General features: G+C 41.5%; 1 protein-coding gene across 1 annotated transcript in view; it reads right to left on the reverse strand.

Moving 5' to 3' along the window:
* Positions 1 to 8,406: 8,406 nt before the first annotated feature.
* CHRNA7 (cholinergic receptor nicotinic alpha 7 subunit) overlaps positions 8,407 to 21,465 on the reverse strand; it is a 119,354-nt gene continuing 106,295 nt past the window's right edge. The window contains exons 7-11 of the mRNA XM_025202823.1: positions 19,630 to 19,797; positions 18,839 to 19,033; positions 16,979 to 17,065; positions 15,140 to 15,249; positions 8,407 to 11,445 (exon numbers count right to left, since the gene is read on the reverse strand). Coding sequence (XP_025058608.1) covers positions 10,927 to 11,445; positions 15,140 to 15,249; positions 16,979 to 17,065; positions 18,839 to 19,033; positions 19,630 to 19,797 — 1,079 coding nt within the window. The 3' untranslated portion in view covers positions 8,407 to 10,926. The remainder of the gene's footprint in view (positions 11,446 to 15,139; positions 15,250 to 16,978; positions 17,066 to 18,838; positions 19,034 to 19,629; positions 19,798 to 21,465) is intronic.

Below are 21,465 nucleotides of genomic sequence, written 5' to 3' on the forward strand. Positions count from 1 at the left end.
ATAATGGAACCTCATGTATATTCCCAATCTCCTGCATGCAATTCAGTTCAAAGCTTTGATAGTTCACACATGTTCACTTCATTTCCCCAAACAAAGCAGGGTCCTAAGAGAACTTGAAGCTTCATCTTTCTGAGCTTCATGTAAGCCTTGTCTATGCTGGCAGATTCAAACCAATAGTTTTCCTTTGGTACAGAACCGCTAAAGCATCCACGCCCCATTTTCAAATGTGGCCTAGATCTAGTTCCGCAAAGATATTTAGGTACCTAAATAAACAGTTTGAATCCGGTCCTTGAGAGCCTAGGGCTCCTATACGCATGCAGGGAGGCTGCTCCAACATGCTGTAATTACAGCTCATTGGAGAAGATTCAATGAATTTATTGATCGAGTCAGCTGGAATGTGGTAATTTCCACACTCCAGCAGACTCCCGTGTTACATGTATCAGCATTCCCATGCTGAAAAATGGTGGTGGGGACGGTTTAACTAAAGCTGGTTCGACAAACTTTGGTTAAAGTGCCCCCACCGCCATTCTTCAGTGCAGGGACACTGATACACACGATGCTCCGGGTGCTTTAATTAGCAGCTTTCGGAGCTGTGCTAATTAAAGTGCCCCTCCCCCCCCACTTGCCCACCCTCCCGCCCTGAGCATGTCTATAAATGCCCCTACCTCTTACTGAGAGTCTGTGACTGAAAAGCACCTAAATCACTTTTGAAAAAGGTGTGTAGGTTCTTAATCCAATCAAGCTTTTATGAGCTTTGACCTCACTGATGTTCTGCTTAGGACTGACTGACTTTTTTGCAGATTCTTGGCCTATGTCAAATGGCAACATGAATCCCACAGACAGTGTTTCCATACCTGCTCCTCTTCAGCAGCGCTCTGACTCAGCAGGGGCTGGCTCACTCCATGCTGCCACCAAATAACAGACTGAATGAATCCTCTGCAATGTGGGAGCTGAAAACGTATTGCTTCTCAGTTTCCTTTGATGTCTGCTTGTGATGAAAAATATATCTGGGTTCTCCAGCTTCTTTAAAGGAATTTATTCCTTTGTTTCTGGCATTGGTCAGCTATCACAGGCACTTGGCTCTTGCTACCATGCCATTTTATCCCAAGGCTAGAGAAAAGCAGAAAACATAAGAATCCTGCAATAATAGTTTGACATTAGATAATTTGCAAAAAATAATCTGCTTTTACTTCCACTGCCTGAGTTTCAGAAGAAAATTGCATTTGAGGCCCGGACATAAATTTTCTTTAACATGAAGAGAATCTTTTTTAAAACATTCTTTATGGGATGCCAAACTCCTCCCCTACCTCCTAAGAGAATGGGAAATCAATGTTGCTATAGTCTGTAGGCACAGGCTGAGGCAATGAATTACCTGTAAACTCATGATGTTCTCTTGCATAGATCATTTTCCAAATCAATTGTGCAGTTTGTGATGCAGCAGAAAGCAGACGGAAGGTTTTCAACACCAACTCATCACAACTAAAAGAAATACTTAAAGAGCAAGTTTGTAAGGTGCTGACCAGAGGCAAACCAAAGACAAAATAAAGCTTTTTTCGGCCAGACATGCTGCACAATGGTGGAGTAAAGGAAACTGAAACACTGTGCAGGAACCCAGTAACCCCTGGTATAGGGGTAATGAGACAGGAATTATTCCTGTTATCTTGAGACTTACACAGCCAATATGAATGTTTGGGCTCAAATTAGGGTTCAGGAACTGATCTTGACATCTATTATATTCAGAAGCCTAAATTCTGCCCCAGTTGAATGCTGGTGAAATGATAATCTGGAGCTACCACAATTCTCCTGCAAGGCAATAGTACCATTCACAGTGTTTCAAGGCCTTTGGGAGTTGGAAAGAGGCCACACAAGGAAAGGCTGAGGAAGAGATGCACAGGTTGTAAATAGGAGCCAGACTGCCTCCTCCTTCCACTGCTGTTTACACTACTGTACCTCTCCCGCATTCTGTGGAGTGACTGTATGGTAAAGGGTATCTTGCATTGCTTAGTTTCTACATTGCTGCAAGCACTTCACAGGACATTTTCTACTGCATTATAATGGGAAAAGCATGAGAAAAATAAATGTGCTTTTCTTACTGTACTTGATGGGCCTGGATCCAGCCTCTGAGAATGGGAGTTAGATGGTGTAGTCCTCTGCAGTGAAATTCATTACATGATGGGCTCCACTGGGTGCCCAGTGCAATCCATTAAGTGATTGCAAATGAACAATGAGCACACTTGAGACACAGACTATCACATACCAGGAGCTGAAAGTAATTGTGCTGCCCTTGGGGAGTTTGCACATCATAACCCCTTTGACCTGCACTGGCAAATTGGTGTTAACTCTTAAAGCAAAGGTGGATTTTTATCTCATTCATAGAATGGCATGCTAATAGCCCAACCAAGATTACTGTAACTGAAAGCCTATCAATCGTGAAGACTTTAAATTGCTGCAACATTTACTAAAGATGACATTAATATAATAATGAGATTTTTCATTTGTACATTGGAAGCTATTAGTACATTGTACATTGGGAGCCCATTAGTAATGCATATACTAAGCAAATATAAAAATCACGTTTCTATTTTGCAAGGCTAAATCTAAGCATCTGTTTAAACCTTTGCTTCTTACATCCCATAAGTTTTACATTTACCTCCATCCTCCTTGAAGGTTAGGTTGGTCCTATATCGTTGTGCTGTGTTGCTGGCACTCTCTCTCTCTCTCTGAATTTAGGTGCAGGAGGCCTAGAAGTAAGTGTACCCTCTCTTGAGGGTAGGGCTTGCTCTTGATATCAGATTCAAATCTCACTAAACTCAATGGCAAGTCTCTCCTAGGTCAAGTCTCGGAACAAGTTCGAGGAGCTAAAGTAGCATAAATTATGATTTCAAAGACAAGGTCAATGTAAGTTGCCCCTGCACGGACCTTTGATGCTGTTTCTCAGCTTCCTTTCTATCCCACTATTTTTGAAGCCATAACAGCTCATTTTAAAATAAATTTTAAAATGTAACATCTTGGTAACACCTTCAGTGTAGCTGCTGCTCACATAACTGTAAATATTTTTCAGTCATAACGAACCCCTTTGGGGGGATTGTAAAATACATGTTAAGCACTGTTACAGCATGAATGTTATTTCCAAACAAGAGCTTAAATTAATTTGCACTTTGACTAGCTGGCAAACTTGCAGTAGTTTAACTGAAACAGGATTTTAAAATTGATTTAGTTAATATTATCTAGACACTTTATGTTCATTTGAATAGCTTATTTCAGTTTAGCTTAAGCCAATTCTAAAATAATTGATGGTAACTGCCTTATGCTTATTTTAACCTGTTATAAGAAAGCCCAGCCTTACATTAAATCAGTATGACTTCCTTGTACAAATATCTCCTAAAATCCAATGCCTTTGTAAGTGAGACGTGGGATTAACAAAGCAATTGGAAAGGGAGGTTCAGCAGGAATTCATACCATCACAGGATAAAAACAATTTATTGCTACAAGAAAAAATGTAATTGAAAGGAAGATTTACATGAGGGTTTTCTTTTCTATTTGTAAGTGCAGTTTGAAATATTCAGGAGCATGAGGCTTACCCAGCAATGCGTACGGGGCCAGCTGATACATTAGAGCAGTGGCACTCAACCTCAGCCCCTTAGTCAGCCCATGGAGCCATGTCATCCAGCTCATGGGGAGCCCCACAGATCCAGAAATTCGGCAGTGGGGAAGCAGCAGCAGTGTTAATTTGCTAGATCAGGCCCACCAACAGTTGGGCACCACTGCATTATAGTGAAGCATTCTGGGCTGAGCAGCACTATCTGGGACAAACCCAGGAGAAAGCTCTGTGGAAGCAGTTAATACACAAGAAGCAAACTTCTGGGCTCTGCAGGTGCGATAGTATCTCTGGTGTGGAAGGAGGTGCTTGAGAGGAGACCCAGTGTCCATGGGTGAAAACACTAACAACCATCTTTCCGTACAGCGATGGTGTGGTAAATAAGCAAGTCCTGTAGAGGAACTTTAGCTTGATGGGGAGCCACAGGGTGAGGCCTGAGAGCACCTGCAGGCCTGGCCCTCTTCCATCTTCACACCCCTCCTTGAGGCTGAGAGCAGAGGCAAGGACATGCATGGTTTGTACCTCAGTCCTCCATTGGAGAACCATCATTATTGGTAATTGCAGTTTTACCTGAAGGTCTCGACCGAGTGCAAGGCCCTGCTGCCCTGGGTGCTGTACCAGCACTGGAGAGAGCAGGAGACCCTGCAAACACTCTAAATCAGCAAGGCAGACAACAGCGGAGGTGGGCCAGGCTGGGCACAGAGCAGTGAAGTGCACATTTGCAACGTTACACAGGAGGTTGGTGCCAGGCCCAGGAATGGAGCAATGATCCCTGTGGCTGGACCACCCACAGTCTGGGGTCTTCTGCAGGGCTTTGCTGACAGAGGGGAGAGGAGGGAGAGGAGTTGGGGCAGGGAGTGGAGGAGGGAGTATGTGCTGATCCAGTGCATTCTCCAGCAGTTTCCTTGGATGTTGTGGGGACAGGCTGCATGCAGAAGAGATGTGTATGCATGTGCATGTGCACCCCCCATTCCCCCTTCAGGAAAACTTTCTGCTTCCAGTGAGCTGGGCCCCCTCCCCACCATGTGTATTTCAATTCTAAAATATGAAACCAATGCTTTTCTATCAGCCGTGGTAGGCATGCCAGCGATCCAACACTCCTAATGTGTCTCGCAAACACATTATGTGGAGGTTATACCCAGTGGCTGGCACTGCTTTGGGACTAATGGTATAATCTATATTAAATCTTTCCCCAGAAAAGGAGTGGGAGGAACCAGTTGTCCCTCATCTCACCCAGCTCTAAAGACCTGCTTGATATTAATCCACCCAGTAGAAGTGTCAGGAGAAAAAAAGATGGGAGGCAGGAGCATAAGGCAGTCCTTACCTCCTCCATTTTGGTTTTCAGAGGGTGCATCTACATGAGATGCTAACTGCATAGCTGAATAATACTGTGCAGTAATGCCTCACAGCACCAACAGTGTTAATCCACTACTGCGCAGCATTATTAGGCTACTGGACAGCAGCATCACTAAAAAGGCGTTTGCCAGGGTTATTGTGCATTTATTTACTACTTGATTATACAAGTAGTAAATAAATGCGCAGTAACCACTACACCGTAGTGTCTCATATGGACGCGCCCAGAGTGCATGTAACACAAGCTTTTGCATTTAGATCAGTAGTTTTCAACCTTTTTTTTTTATTTGTGGACCCCTAAAAAATTTCGAATGGCAATGCAGACCCCTTTGAACAGTAAGTGTGGGTTTTGATTGATCATAGTCATCTTTTACAGACCCCTCAGACATAGTCTTCATATCCCCCGTAGTTTAGATGACTGAACTGCTACAAAGCAAAACTAAAAGCCACTTAGCCCTAAAGTCTGGCTCTGCTCCCACTGAAGTCAGTGAATTTTTGGTGCAGTTGATACATTATATTTTAATTTGGTCAAAAAAGTCAAGAGCAACACTTGCCTCTCAACTACACAGTGAAATCAGCACCTTATCTGCTCTACCTACAAGTGTCAGTAATCACATACCACTGAGACACCTCCATTTAGCTGGAGACGATAGAACTGCATTCTGTCAGGAAGCTGAGAGAACTGCTCTATAGTTGCAATTCGATGCTCCTGTTCCCGACTGCTGTCTTTCCTGATTTAAGGGGTTAGGAAAGTAGGACAAGTTCTGCAGTATTTTGCCTGGTAGTTATGCCTGCAGTGGGATCAGTTTTTTTCTTATCCATTCCTCCCCACCCCACCCCCCCAAAAAACAAAAACAAAAACAAAAACACAAACTACCCCAACACTTGGTCAAACAACACAGCATCTCATATATAGTGGTAATGTCATCACTGAGTAATAACTGTATATAATTGTCAGCACAACCCAAATAACTTAACACTGTTCCACTGTTGTCACTTCTGTACCCTGCTTTGGACTCGGGTCCCAGATTTCTCACTGCTTTACCTAAAAGCATGCAAACTAGTACATTTCAGTGCTCTGCATTTTCTCCAATGTTTCGCTTGCTTATCAGGGGCCAGAATCATAGGTATGTCGAACTGTTGTACTAACTGTGGTCCTGACTCAAGGGCCACTGACATCAAAAAGTTCACTGATTTTAATAGGCACTGGACTACTGCAACTAGTATGGGTTAGGGAATGAGCATAAGGGGTTGCAAGCAGGTGGCTTTCATTGCTACTTTTTTTTGTCTCAGCTAAATGAAAACCTCTAGCTACTTTCTTACTAACACAGACATGGCCTGAAAGTGACATGGTGTTGTGCTAATATGTAGTTTTTTAAAAGATTAGTGAGTATGCCTAATTCAGCTTGCTTTGTAAAAGAATTGTACACATCCCTGCTTGAGCGTATTACTGATGTGAATCAATGCAATAATTTGTAAGGGACAAAAAAAGAACTGAGAAACATGACTAGAAATTGACTGAAAATACTTGTGTTTGTATCCTAGCATTGTCTAAACTAAAGTGGTCACAGAATTCAATTTAATTGCATTTATGGCATTAATATATACTCATCAGCGCTACAAAATGGTTGTCATTAAAAGGGCAGAAAAAAGGAAACATACTTTTCTAGGTCAGAAAAGAGACAGCATCAGCTCACGTAAGATACAATACATTGCATGTTATGCAAATGAGGGATGCTTTCAATGTGTATTTTAATAAACCAATTTAGTTCTATAGGGAAGTTTTAGACATTCATAGCCTTGTAAAAATAAGCTGAAATGACAATAGAAAGTATTCTCTTGTGAATGCAGCCCATAAGATTACCCTATTAGATTTTCTGTAGTATCAGGTGATGACTTATTACAATAAATCAATATATTTATATTCTAAGATTAGTTCACAAAATCAATATGGGCTACAAGGCTTTTGTGCCTCCCCTATACTTTCGACTTTATAAAAATCAGTATGCCTAGAAAGCCTGGTACTTTCTTTACCCTTAAATCTCCACTATCCATTATTTTAATACTACATTTTCCAATGTTTGAGGCATTGTCTCCAAGAAGGATAGAATAAAGGTTTTTAACTGAAATGTTTTAATTTTGGTTAACTTTCATTACAAATCTAAAATACATCAAAACACCTTTGTTTTAGGCTTCCTTCAAGGGGGGGAAAGCATTTTGCGCCCTGGAAACGGTGGTATGCTAGGATTTGTCACAGGGCAGAATGCCATGTCTGTGCAAATACCTGAATACTTGCTTGTTACCCAGGTTCCAAAATTAAAACACAGGCAACTATGTCACCTTCTGGTGCTTGCAGCCTACACAAGCTGTATGCCTTAATCCTACTATGCTAGCATCAATTTTTCATAACTTGCTATTCCTTGCCACATAAAGAGAAGATAAAATGAGTCTATTCATGACTGTGATGATATTGAGAGCCTAAGTTTAGTGCTTGCTAGTAAAATGTGGGGAGGAGAGAGAGGATGTAAACAGGCTCTATTAGCACAGCTGCAGTTCCCAGAAGCATTTTCCCCAGAGACCTGCCACTGATTTAATTTCCTAAATAAATTACATGATTTTGATCTGCTCAGTAAAACATCTTCCTGTACAGCCCGGGCACAAACCTTACCTTGGCCCAAACACAGCTGTTTGTATAACTGCTGTAGATTCACTTTGTCTGTCAACCTTTTGCATGATACACTTCAAGGGTTAAATACCCTCTAGTGCAGAGGGTCAGCATGAAGCGTAGTATCATTTACGCCCCACTTAAGTTACATTTTGAGAGCTTCTGTGCTAACTTTGTGCTCTCTTTCCATGTGGGAATGATCTGGTAAGTAGCATATGATTATACATAGTGCGATATGGAAATTGCCACTGACCTTCTGTATTCATCTCTAAAACACTTTTTTTCTTGAGAAAGTGCCATTTCTTTTGCTGTTGAAGTTTTGTCCATTTGACTTTATAATGGTTTCAAACATCAGCAAAATAAGAAATCAAAGAAACAGATCAAAGGCTTTTTGATCTAAAATATTTATTTGTACTGGACCCAAAAGGTGTAGTACTACTTATATAATAAAACAATATTTAAGGGACTCATCTTTTTTAATGCTTGCTATACACTGTTTCTTTTTTTAAAAACAATGCAACAAAAATAAATTAAACAAGGGCTTTGGCTTTTCCTCTTCCTTCCCAATACAAAGTAAAAAGTGGAGCAATCAAGAGCTGAACTAAGATTAAACCCCACAGCTGTCAACACAAAGGGAAATTCAAGAAACCTTTAAAAAAAACCCTCTTAAACAATATTTTTTATATCCTATATAAAATAATTCATTATTTTAAATAGTTTAAATATTTCATTTATATTTATTTAAAACTAACTTTTAAAATTTTATCAGCGGAATTGATATTTGGCATGACATTTAAATAAATTTTAAATTTTAAATATTAAAAAGCTTCTTCATATTCAATACAATTCTATATAAAACCAGAGAAAGTAATATACATTTCACACACAATACTGTACATGGTAGCTGAGCTTCGAGTGAGCTTTTTATCTGTCACTCGGATGTTTCAGAACTCAATCATGGCTCTACTATCAAAAATGCCATAGCTCTGCATTTTAAGATCATAACAGATCATTACCATGAAATATGTTCCATATGTTATAGACATGTACTATATAGTAGTTAAATCCCATCTTGATGTACAGGGGTCTAAATGAGCATTTTCCCAGCATTTAGACCAGAATGTTTCTTAGCACGTACACATATACATAGAACACACACAGATTTGGTAAGAAAACTACCAGTTTTGCTCAGCTCATTAATCTGAAAATGTACAACTTAAGCAGCATGATAACGTACCTTAAAAAATAATAATAAAAAAAAACTGTGTTGTACTTGCTGCCAATGGCTATAAAGTGACAACCTGTTTGGCATGCTCTGTCAGCACCAGGAAAATTGGGACTCAGCTCATCAGTACATTTCCATGGTGCATTTCCAAGATGCCTGTAGCAGAGTGACTGCTGACCACCATGTTGCCTAACATGCATGATTTCTTTAGTGTGGCATTCAACATAGCTACCACTGGTCGAGCTGCTTCAGGGCGGGATAGTTGGTCCCAATTTTCCTCATGTAGTCTATTCACGTAGGACCTCAATATCATAAATCATGAACCATTATCTCCATCCTGCTACAAAGGTCCTTCAACAGCAAGAAAAACCCATCTGTGTTAAATAAAATGTTTATACTGCTTCCCATCAGAAGGAATTTAGAATATAAATACAAGTCTGACAAAAACATTCTGCCAGCCCAGTACATGGTGCCAAAATCATGTCCCCATTCAGCAAAATCACCTTAAAATTCCCTTCTAAAAGGAATTTTAGAAAGCTGGAAGCTGTAGGGAGAGAGGGTCAGCAGACAGGTCAGTCTGGGTACGCTTGGCATTAATACTCTCTCCCCGCAGCATCCACTCTTGGCCACTATGAGAGATGAGATATCACACTAGGTAGATGGGCCTGTTGTTTGACCAAGTATGTCAGTTCTTCTGATTAAATGGCTGTCTTAAAAATCCCCATTTGGAGGCAGGGAATTGCTCTCAGCTAGTAAAAACTTGAGGCAGCTGGCAACACACTCCAGGGTTAATCGGTCTAATCAACAGTTTGTTCTGGTTCAGTGGGTGCCCCCTTTTGCACTCGCATTTGGTGAATATTCTGAACAGGAATGTTTGCTGAACCAGCACATTTGTATATGAGATTTTAAACAACGTTTGCAGACGAAAATGTGCCAACGCAAACCTACTTTTTCACACCAGAAAGCCAGTTCTAAGCTCATCCAGTTGGGGTGGACACGCATATTCTACTCAAATGAACAAACAGCTCAGATTTCAAATACCGACTCTTCGCAGTGAATTGCTTATGAGCAATCCACAAAGATTATTTTCAGGAATTATTTGGTAAATATTTCTGCACAAATACATATGAAAAATAGCTTATTTATTCCCACAAGGACACCTAACAAATATATCAGTGAATACATTAATAAATACAAATTATTTGCTCAACTGTTGATATCACAGTTAAGATTTTGCACTGAACAGACTTCACAGCATTTGGGGGCCAGGAGCTAAATGGATTAAGGGCTCCTTGCACCTATATGATTCTGGTCTGCCCCACCAAACACTAGAGAAACACCTTGCATAACAGATGCATGAAGAGTCCTTGTAATCCCTATCCTCTTCCCACTACCAACAGGCCCCCATTTCACTGCTCTCAAAGAGACTGATGGGAGGCAGCCTTCTAGCCCTTTTCTGCTGGGACTCTGCCAGAAGAACTGTTCCCTGGTCAAACACAGGACTTTCACTTCACCTTTTCATGTGTCTGGTCCTTTTTTGCTGACATGAAGGGCCCTGAACAGGGCTGAGGAACTCACTAAAGGCCTTTCCTTCTGATTCTGCAGTTCAAATCCAGGTAATGCCAGTAAATAACCAACATGATTTTCTCTCTAGGAGCCTGACATTCAAGAAACAAGTCTCAGGGTATGGACAGACAACATAAGTATACAGATTCAAAACAGGTGAGAGGAGAAGAATTTACCACGGATTAAGCCAATCTGTTTCATCTTTCTACTCTATCCTGTGCTAAGTAGAAGCTAACCTGCAATAATTTACCCCTGAATGAAAGAATTACATAAATGAACATAAGGTTCTGTGATCTCACAGCTGGCTCCCACTGAAGTTGGTAGCTTCAATTTTCAGAAGTAATCAATGACTTGGGCTGCCTCTGTTTTTATATGCCCAACTTGACTGGGGTAAAATAGGCCTGATTTTCAGTAGTGCTGAACTATAAGGGTGGAAAATAAAGATCATGTACTCCATATATTTGCTACATGACAAACCTCAGAGGACTACTGACATTTTGCAGATTTACAGCTAGGTAATTAAGCAAAATCTTTAGACACAGCCTCCACAAAGTTCGGTGCTGACATTAAAATACCAATCGTACAAATGATGGTGAAGACAGAAAAGGCCATCAAGCAGAGACGATCTACCACGGAGGCAGCAAACTTCCATTCATTGCAAATAGCTTCCTCCTCATCCTGGTCTCTGAACCGGTTTGCAATGTAGCGGACCTCTTCCAAGATCTTAGCTAAATCTGGGTCACCTTCAGAGGGATGCCCACTGTGCAGGAGATTTTCTTCCTCGGTTGGTGAACAAGTCATCCTCCCACAGATTACCCCAGAATCAGTGGTGGGAGTACAATGGACCCCTTCTAGCCCCCTGAACCCAATATAGAGCATGTTTCCATTACTGGACTGCTGTCCACTCATAGTATTCATCTCCACACTGGACAAGCTACACCTACGTTGCTTATGCTGACAGGCAGGGCGCACTTTATCCTCCCCTGGTCTCTTCATCCTCAGGAACCAGGCACACCAGTTCAGAAGTATGATTCTGGTCTGAAACAAGGTTAAGCTAAGTCAACATCTCTGTGCACAAAAACAGTCATCAGTAATTATTTATATACTGGAGGCCAGGTGGCCATGCAGGCCTGGGTCTCTACTTACTTATGTTACATATCAGTCTAGTTATACTGTACCTAACCACCCAGCAGAATCACTCACCAGCCATTAAGTCCATTGTTTCACTCCCAGCAATGCTGTTAACAGTTGCTATTAAACTATTACTACCAGGAGTCTCAGTAATGTTGAACTTTCATTATATTCATGTCAGAATAGTAACACAATGCTTTTTAACTTTAGTGGAAACTATTAGTGATTACTTATTTCTTTACTAGAAATCAGTTATTTTCAACAGGCCCCTAAGTAGTTTTGCTTTACACTACAGGCAACAGACTGCATTTCTTTCACCCTTGTTTCTGTTAAGCATTGCACTGGTTTGTAGAAGCTGTTGCTTAAACAGATGCTACACTGATTGTATTGTATCACTGAATTTTACTGTGGTTTTGCAATGCTCTCACTCCAACACATTTTATGACACCTGATTGAGGATTGTGGAAAACAGATCTGGATACAACTCAAAGCAAAGATGGGACAAATGGCCTTGGTACGAGATTGCTTTCATTTCAGTGATTACAAATAAAATCAGTGGGTTACATTTTTATTAGTTTTCTGCAGCCTTACAGAAAGGGCAAGCAAGTCAGAAAGTGCTTCCAGATTCAGTTCACTCAGATTTCAAATAATGTCTCAAGTGTTTCTCCTTCAGAGTTCTGTCATTTATTATTTCAAATCATATCCAAGTCTTGCAATGTAACTTATGCTGTACTTAGTTCATTTGTTACAATCTTAAAATGCCACTTAAAGGAGATATAGTTCTGGCATTATTTTGAGAGCTTATCAAAACTGAGATACCTTGTATTAGTTTTATTTTTCTATTAGCATGATTCACCTGAAAAACCACTGGCTTTATTAACTCAGAGTCTGATCCAAAGCCCAGTGACATTGGGGTAAAACCACTATTAACTTTCAATGGCTCTTTAATACCAAGTTTCGTTACTGTTATAGGATTATTTCAAATGATTCATGGGGAATACACGTCATAACACTTCTTGACACTTGAACTTTGGGTCACACTTCAGTGCTATATACAAAACTCAATCACTTTCTTTTTTTTTGAATCTCAAAACCTAAGCTGAGGAAAGGAATGCGTCTGTCTAATGTCTGTAAAGTACTACAGCTGTGGGACCACTGTGCATAAAAGTTCCCAGGAGCAAAGACAATAATGATAACCAATTCCCATCAAAATACTACATTTTACTAATAGTTTGACACTGAAGGATGGAGAATGAGGTCTAGTAGCATTGTACAAAATCAGGCTGACAAGGTTCAGTGTAATCTCATTAAGATTTGCTCAGCATGAGAAGGGCTGAAATTCTGCCCTGTGCCTCAGAAATTCCAGGAGACTTCTGGGCTCCACCAATAGGTCAGGCAGAGGCATATTAAAAGAGGCAGATATTAGATAACTCTCTCACCTCTTGTGGAGTAACAGGGTATCTCATGAACTGTGAAGTGGGTGGTGCATCAGTGGCAGAAGAAGATGCAGAGGATGCATGTCAAAGGAAGGTGCTTAACAGACTTGGGGTAAGATGCCAACAATGGTAGAAAAGGCAGAGTCTGTGCTTGGAGATAGTGCTGAGCACTGCAGGGTGCAGACGTAAATTCCCACTAGCTACCAGGTTTGATACTGCAGTGTCAGTCAGTGCCAAAAACATCAGTGGGTGGTAATGGATCCAGAGGTCTCACATGGTCTGTACTATGATAGCATTTTTACATGCATCTTTCAGTTCTTGGATGCGCCAGAGATCCACCACTTCACAGCAGACTCGATTAATTGAGTCTGTCTGCACAGGAGCTGACACGCACCACGCTGTACCGCATGCAGTTGTAGAAGTGGTGAAATGCATGTCAGCACAGAGAAAATGGCAGTGGTGCACTTTTGAACTAAAGCACCTCCAAGGTGTTTTAGTTCAAAAGTGCACCACTGCCATTTTCTGCAAGCATCACAGTGCCTGGCACTTTTCAAAGCACCTGACACTGCGGCACTTTCACATGTAAAAATGCCCTGAGTGTCTCATGTTGATCTCAATATGGACCTTCTCAGGCTCCACAAGCTTCTCCTGCAACCTTACACAACTAGGAGCTTATTCAATCAGTGCCTCAACTATTCTAAAGCATATGTTTCCCAAGTCAGTGCAGCTGACCCTAGTGGGTGAGGGAGCAATTTGTGTGAGGAAGGCAGGTAGGAGCTCCCTTCAGGTCTACTGCTGGAATGGCTCCTGGACCATGACGTGAAGTGGTGAAGGTGTGACAACCACTATTGCAGCAGGAGGAGGATGGTGCAACTCCAGGAGGATTGGTGCCAGGGTCTAGGGGTGAGGCAAAGAATTAACCTAGCAGGGGTATGCATAGTTTTATCTCAAATTTCTCCCTTGTCCTCAGTTTGAATAACTGACAAAATGTCACATTTTGTGGGTGTATGCACAAGGTAAGACAAAATCCTTCACAAGGGAAGCAGAGGTAGGTATTAGTACCTCGCAGGGGTAGAAACTCTCTGACTTAAGGGAAGCCATCACAGGCCAAGACAGAAGCAGTCTAAAGAGCTGGAACGAAATTTTAGAAAAGGAAAGAAAACTAGAGAAGAAAACCAGGGGAAAATCTTCCTCAAGCACCAGGCTCAAATGTGGCAGGACTGCATAGCACAGCTGCCAAAGAAAATGAGGAGGGGGCAGTGACCTGAAGCCCCTTTAACAAAGAAAGGGTTAAAAAAAACCCAAAATCCTAGTTGCTGTTGAGTAGTAGGCAGGGCTCAGCTGTGAATGCTAGCTGAGAAGTTGCTCTGACTCAGCCATGCTGTTGAAAGGAAGTGAAGAGCAGGATGTCACTCTGTTCTTGATCTACCTGGTACTGGGTGGCAGCCCAAGGGAAAGACCTGGAGCATCCTATGTGGATACTGCTAAGGTAAGAAAGTCTGGACCAAAAAGCTCAGGGTGTGAGCTTGGCTACATGGTGACCAAATGTAACATATGGAAAGCTCAGAAATTCTCAGAGCAAGCAAGCTCCCTTTCTATTAACATTCCTCTCTAAAAATGGTAATAGAGGATGTTCTCTCCTAAGAACAATATTTAAATATTGTACCCAGTAATGTTGTTCGCAAGCAGAGAGGTAATTAGCCACATTAGTCTGAAGTCAGGCAGAAGGCAGGGTGGATTTGCACTTAAATACATATAACTAAAAAATTAACATTTTAAGGTAAAAATCCACCCTGTCTCCCGCTACTAATGCTTTGTATACTTCACACTTGCCAGTACTTTGTATTCTTACACAGTACTTTGTATTCTTCACACTTGCCAGTCATGAGCATCTCGCTCTTTTTCTCCCTTGCCAATGATATTATGGCTTGTTTGACATAAACCCGGCTTTTTAATTTTCATTATTAAAAAGAGGCTAAAGTGCTTTCTAGCTGTAGTACAGATGAACACACATTGCACTTGCCAGTTAAATTTAAAGAATTTAAAGAAGGATATTTTTAAGCAGCAGGAGTTAATTATAAATATCCTACCACTATAGCACATCTCTAATCTAAAAGTTTATAGAGTGAGTGAATCAATATTGATGAACCAGAATCAGACCTTACCCATTTGGGCATTTTCCCTCCATTTGGATCGTGATGATGATATTGTAGAACAATAACAGTGACAACAACCGACAGACCAACAATAATCATAGTGCTGGCAAAATACTGAGCTGCAAAAGCAAACAAATCATCACATTGTATAATCAAGATTATAGTAATATACATCAATAACATTAAGCAATATTGTTTTACACTTTTATTATTATGCTTGCGCACATTTACATACATAAGCTTTATTTTACACCAGCCACTTTTTAAAGCATTTGGAAGCAATTTTCAAAGGCAGACAGAGCAATCAGGTACCCAAGTGTCATTGATTTTCCAGAGGAGTTGGCTTCCTTCCTATTCTTAGTGCCTTAAAAAATATGAAGGGAAACATTTTCAATTTGTTAATACTGGATAGAGTAACTTTTTATTTAGTCCACTTGCTTGTTTTCCCCTTGAAGTTTCAGTTTGCTCCTAAGGATTGTAGTAGTAGAAAAGAGCTCATTATATTGTTATCTATTTTATTGGGTCTGCTCTCACTATGTTCCAAGACACTATAACCGCATCTAGGGAAACTCTTCTGAATTATCCCTGTGTGATTTGCAATCTGTTTTAGTTATATTAGTTAGCCTTGGATTTTCTACCAGACTGGCAGACCCAAGTCTACATAGGAAGTAACAGCCAACGCTTACAGAAGAATCCTGTTAACAGCAAAATTCACTGCATGTCAATGAAGCAACAGAATTGGCTTGAGTGAGAAGAAGGCTTAAACTATCCCGTGAATATTAGGTTTGTGCGAAGCGGCTAGTATTTGCTTCGGATTCAGATTTGGCCAATTCGGGGTGCAGTGATTCAATTCAGTGATTCGAATCACTGTCCCGATTCAATTAGTCCAAATCAGCCAGGTCAGGCCCATCCCCCACCCCTCTCCATGACCGGCAATGGCTGCCCCAGCTCCCGACATTTGCCCCACACTGCATGGGGGACTCTGCACAAGTCCCCTGACTCCCCCCTCGCTCCCCCAGCCCCCCACGGATGCCCCGCATGGGCCAGCTCAGGCCCTTTAAGGAAAAAAAATGGAAAAAAACCCCAGGACTCACTGCTTCTGCTGGCCCGGGGGGGGCCCCCGTGGGGTGGCTGGGGGAGGAGGGAAGGGCTTGTGGCAGAGCCCCCCATGCAGCATGGGGCAGTGGGGGGCAGCAGGGATCGCCCCCCCTGACCGGCAGCACCCAGTGAGCACCGAGGTTTCCTCCCCCCTCCCCAGCCCCCGCTCCACTGCCCCTAGTACTTACCAGCTCGGAGTTGACTGTAGCTGCCTGCTGCAGCCATTGGAGACTGCCCGAATCATCAAAGCTCTCCAAATCTTTTCCGAAGATTCAGAGAACTTCGAATCGATTTGGACCTTTAAATTGGTGCCCTGATTCAATTCAGATTTGGAGATTCAGCCATCGAATTGGGCTGAATCTCCTCCGAATCGAATCACCACCCGAAGCTTCGCACAGCTCTCATGAATATTATGTCTGCTCAGTGTCTCTCTTCCCTAAGCATGTGGGTAGCCCAAATTATGTGTGCCCTTCATCCTCTTCTGTTCTGCAGCATGATCCCCAGTCTTTATTCTTTGCCTTGCACTACCATGTTTGCCAGGAAAGTGGTATTGAGCATCCTCACATCCTATTGAAGTCGCTGCTTCATCTCTGAGGGATTAGACCTAAGCATCTCTTTCTTGTTCAGTGACAGATGAGCACTCAGATTGTTTGCTTTCTAATTTGCTTTATTGCTGGCCTTGATGTGAGTTCATTCCAATTCATTTGGCTTTTTAAAAATGAAATAAAAGATGACAATAATTGTCCTTACCTATTAATGGTACAGAATCCGATGTTGCTGGCATAATTTCTGCCACAAGTAACATAAAGACAGTGAGAGACAATAAAACTGTTATCCCTGAAAGATAAACATGTAATATGGAATTAGGCCAGCAGCTTCTCAGGTAATTGCTCTAAGGAGCAAAAAGCAAACCTGAAGACATGCTCTCTATGAAATGTATTCTCTCAATCACTGCCTTGCACTGATTTACTAATTTTACTCACTTCAATTCTCTTTTCAAGCTAATTTTTTTTTCTCAAAAATCCAGCTGTAGAGAGTGGAAATCTTGCCAAACTAGTTTATTTTTTTCTCAATCTTCTCTTTTGTAACTATGGATACTACCAATACAAAAACCTTTACATTTCTTGAATAGGTTTAAATTTTCTGCACTTCTACAAATAATAATTTCTTTTTGTCCTTGTTATACCAATGGACAGCACCATTCAGTCTGTAGTACTCTCCAAAGGCTGTGAATAAAATGTGATAAATCGAATTGCTTCTTGCTTTCTGCTCTACCACTCCTTTAGAAAATGTCATGATCTAGATTCTTGTTTTAAGCATATGAATACTTGATATAGTACATGACAATGATCAATAGGTCTGGAAGTTAGAAGTAGTTAGGAATCCTACAACCAGACACTGCCCTTGAAGACAGACTGAGCTGTTCTCTCTGAAATTAGCTGTTGATCTCTGAGGCAAAGATGCTTTGTGGTATCTTTTACTGGAGCAGTAAGTGACCTCTGTTGCTTGGGTTCCAAGCAGCTGTGGTGCTAATTTTTAGAGTTTGGTTTTTGTTGCTCGGTGAGCCGCTCTCTTTGCTGAATGTGGTTCAGTTGTTATCATAGCAAAACCTCAGGACTAGACTTGAACAAAAGGGAGCAGCTACAGCAGGAAGTGAGACTAAAAGACAGACAGTCCAGCCTAAAATGGCAAGACCAATGTTAAAGAACAGAGTAGCTAGTGTGAACTCTGTTATACCACCATTTGCACTCAGTGCCCAGGTATGTGGTCTAAGTAGCATTTAGACTCATAAATAAGTACAAATTATTCCACCCTGCTCAGTTCTTTGAAAAACTGCTAACGTGTCTCCTTTTATAAGGTGCCTTCATCTTACATTTCCACAGGATGGAATGCCTTTTGCCTCTGGGCATCTAAATTGCAATTTTCTAGCTGTACAAGTGGCATTACTGGAACGCAGGCACAGATAACATTTCTAAGTCCCCTACAGTGTGCATGCCTAAGTGCACTAAGCACATGCGGCAGGATACACCATTCTGGATTTATGCCACCATAAGTCACAAAAATGTGCCAGGCCAGGAACTCATAGCTAGTAGCTGTTACTATGCAGAGAGAGCCTTCCCATGTTTTATACCAGTGGTGGAGTAGTTGGCTGCCCAGGAACCTGGAGGCCTGGGATCTAGGCTTCCATCACCGGGGGGCAGGGGTTGAACCTGCATCTTTCTGACTTCCTAGCCCAATGCTCTATCACGTGAGAAGTTATTACCTCTGCTTTATCTTTGGTGAGCCAAAAAAGGGAAATGTATGAAGCCAGGAAGCCACAAACATGGCAGACAATGCGTGGCTCAGGGGGATGGATGTTACTGTAGTACTGGATTGGCTTTGGATTCTAAGCCAGGCCCCTGCTCCCAGTTTGGCAGAAAACTTCCCTACTGCTCTTCATCAATGTTATCCAATTACTATTAAATGTCAGGGACTGCCATGCAGTTTCAGAAGGACCAACTGCACTGTGGTATGATGGTTAGAGGGGACTTCGTCCTGACATGCTAAGGCAGTTCTGAAAAAAATCCTTTTTTTAAGTCCAAATTTTACAATCCCTTATAAGATATTTACCTAGCGAGATCTTTTCTCCTGAGTCTGCTGGAAGTAGAAAAACTAAAAGAGCAAGTCCAGATATCAGTACACAAGGAATGAGAAGATTGAGTCCATAATAAAGAGTCCTACGTCTCATAGTCACTGTGAATGTCACATCTGGGTATGGTTCTTTACAACATTCATAAAAACTCTCACTCCTCTTCCCAGGGACTCCTGTGTAAGTAAAAAAAAAAAGTGAGGAAAATGAAAAGCAATGTGCACAAAAACTATGCTCTTGTATAAGTTACATCTTGCTAAAAGCCTACAAAAATCCCCTTCAAAATTTCACTTTAGGTAAGACATTCATCTTTAATTCCAATTCTCCTTTCTATCACATGACAAAAAGCATGTAATAAAAAAGAATGCAAGACAGAATGGTGTTCACTTAATTTATATAACAATAGTTTTCTCAGTGCCTCTGCCTTCTTCATATGTTGATTCTGACCTTTTATCATTCTCAATGTTTCAAATGGTATTGACTTGACTTTCATAGTTAAAAGGTATAACATGTACAGTAATCCACTGCTTTGTGGGGTAGGAAGATGGAAGGGGAGGCATCTACAAAGACTGTTATTTGCATGCCACCCAAATGTGTTAGGTGAATACATTGATCTATGTACTTTTTTATTACCCACAAACAGGCAAGGGGGGGGCTGCTCATCCTTTGCACTAACATCATTCTACACTGCTCTAATATTTCCCTCCACTTTAATGGCTATTAAGCTACCAAAGTACACCGTGTCAATGACAATCAGGCCCACGGAGCTTACCTACAAGATCCCACTCTCCATTTGAAATATAGCCTGATATATCTGCTTCTTGCATCTGTAAGTCCAAAGACCAACCACCATAGGTCCATGATCCAAACTTCAAATTGCACTTCTGAACATCAAATGGAAACCAGCGCACATCTATGTAGCAAGAGCTTTTGAATATGCCTAGAGTAGCATTTAAAAAAGAAAAAAAAAAAAGTGAAATTCTTGTTCCATGCTTCTTTACATTGCCTTATATAGCTGGACCCTGTTACACATTGCAGCTTGCTGGTACATACTTTAACATATAAGCCTTGACAGGTTAAAAGGTAAAGCATTTAACCACACTAAAGAAATAGGTTTGAAACAAGTGTATTTGCACTCCACACTCCTTTTCCTGATTTGTGTTAAGATTTTTCCATAAATGTTTTTTCTCTAATACCGTTTCCTGGTATTAGTATTCACTTCATGATGTGGCTTGCCTAGGATTACTCTTAGTAAAGATAAGAAAAGGTCCTGTAAAGTCACTTGCTTATTAAGATTTACATGGTGTTAGCTCATTCCTTTCAAGAAAGCTAACCTCTTCTTTTTTCTTCTTGGGTCCTGTACAAAAACACCTTAGATCAGCACCCTTCTGTACTGCACCTGGTAGGTCAGAACTATCTATGCACCAAGCAGCCCTTGCTATGATAAGAAGAAAAGGAGACCCCCCCCAGGAAGTCCTCAAAGGATTTCAAGATTCAATTCACCTGGAAAATACTTAAATTCTCCAGTGGTAGATGCTTTAGATCTGCTATAGATAGGGCTGTGCAAAGCTTCAGTCCCTGGTTTGATTCAGCGGAGATTCGGCCCGATTTGGTGACTGAATCTCTGTATCTGAATCAAATCAGGAAACCCTTTAATCTCTCCGAATCAAATCAGAACCCTCTGAATTGATTCAGAGAAATTTGGAAAGATTCAGTGATTCAGGCATAGACACAGCTTTAAATGTTTTTTCTACATACCTCAAGGTACCAGGGGGCTAGTGAATGCTGCGATGCTGGGGTGAATGGAGCATCTCACAGGAGCGCTGGGGGGGGTGCCCAGCACACTGGGCAGCAGACCCAGAAGTGGACCAGAAGCACTTCTGGGTCCACCGGGAAGTCCCCACATGCCCCCCCCCGGCTCAACAACTGGTGCCTCCTGGGTCCGGGGGGACTCCTGAGGTCCCCCCTCAGCCGATCGCTGAGCTGGGGAGGTGCCCCCAGTGCGCTCAGTGGCAGACCCGGAAGCGGACTGGAAGTACTTCTGGTCCACTTCCAGGTTCACTGCCAAGCACGCGGGGGGGCCACACTCCTGTGGGATGCTGCATCCGCCCCAGCATCACAGGGTTCATGAACCTGGCCTGGTACCTCAAGGTACATAGAAAAACATTTAAAGCTGTGTCTATGGCCAAATCGCTGATTTGGCCGAATCTGAGTTGGTGACAGTAATCTGAATCAACTAATCGAATCACTGTCCCTGATTCGGGCCAAATCCAAATCCGAATCAAATATGGCCTGTTTTGCATGCCCCTGCGATAGACCAAAGAAATCTCAGATTCTAAGACTTATGCTCATTAAATTAGGGAAGAGAAACAGGATGGTACATGCTGTGTACCTGATAAGTAAGACTCAGTATATTTTTAATTTCAAATAACAAATGCAACAGATTTCTCAGGAATGGTCTACATGCTAAGTAATCTTCATACCAAGTATTCAGTAAGCATTTCAAATACTAAATATAGACAAAGTAATTGGTAACAAGGAGGCTACACTCATGGAATACATTATTCCTTATGAATCATTTCTTCAGCTTTAGCAAACAATATTCCTT

Source organism: Alligator sinensis, unplaced genomic scaffold, assembly GCF_000455745.1.
Source record: "Alligator sinensis unplaced genomic scaffold, ASM45574v1 scaffold1018_1, whole genome shotgun sequence".
In the NCBI taxonomy this organism is placed as follows: Eukaryota; Metazoa; Chordata; order Crocodylia; family Alligatoridae; genus Alligator; species Alligator sinensis.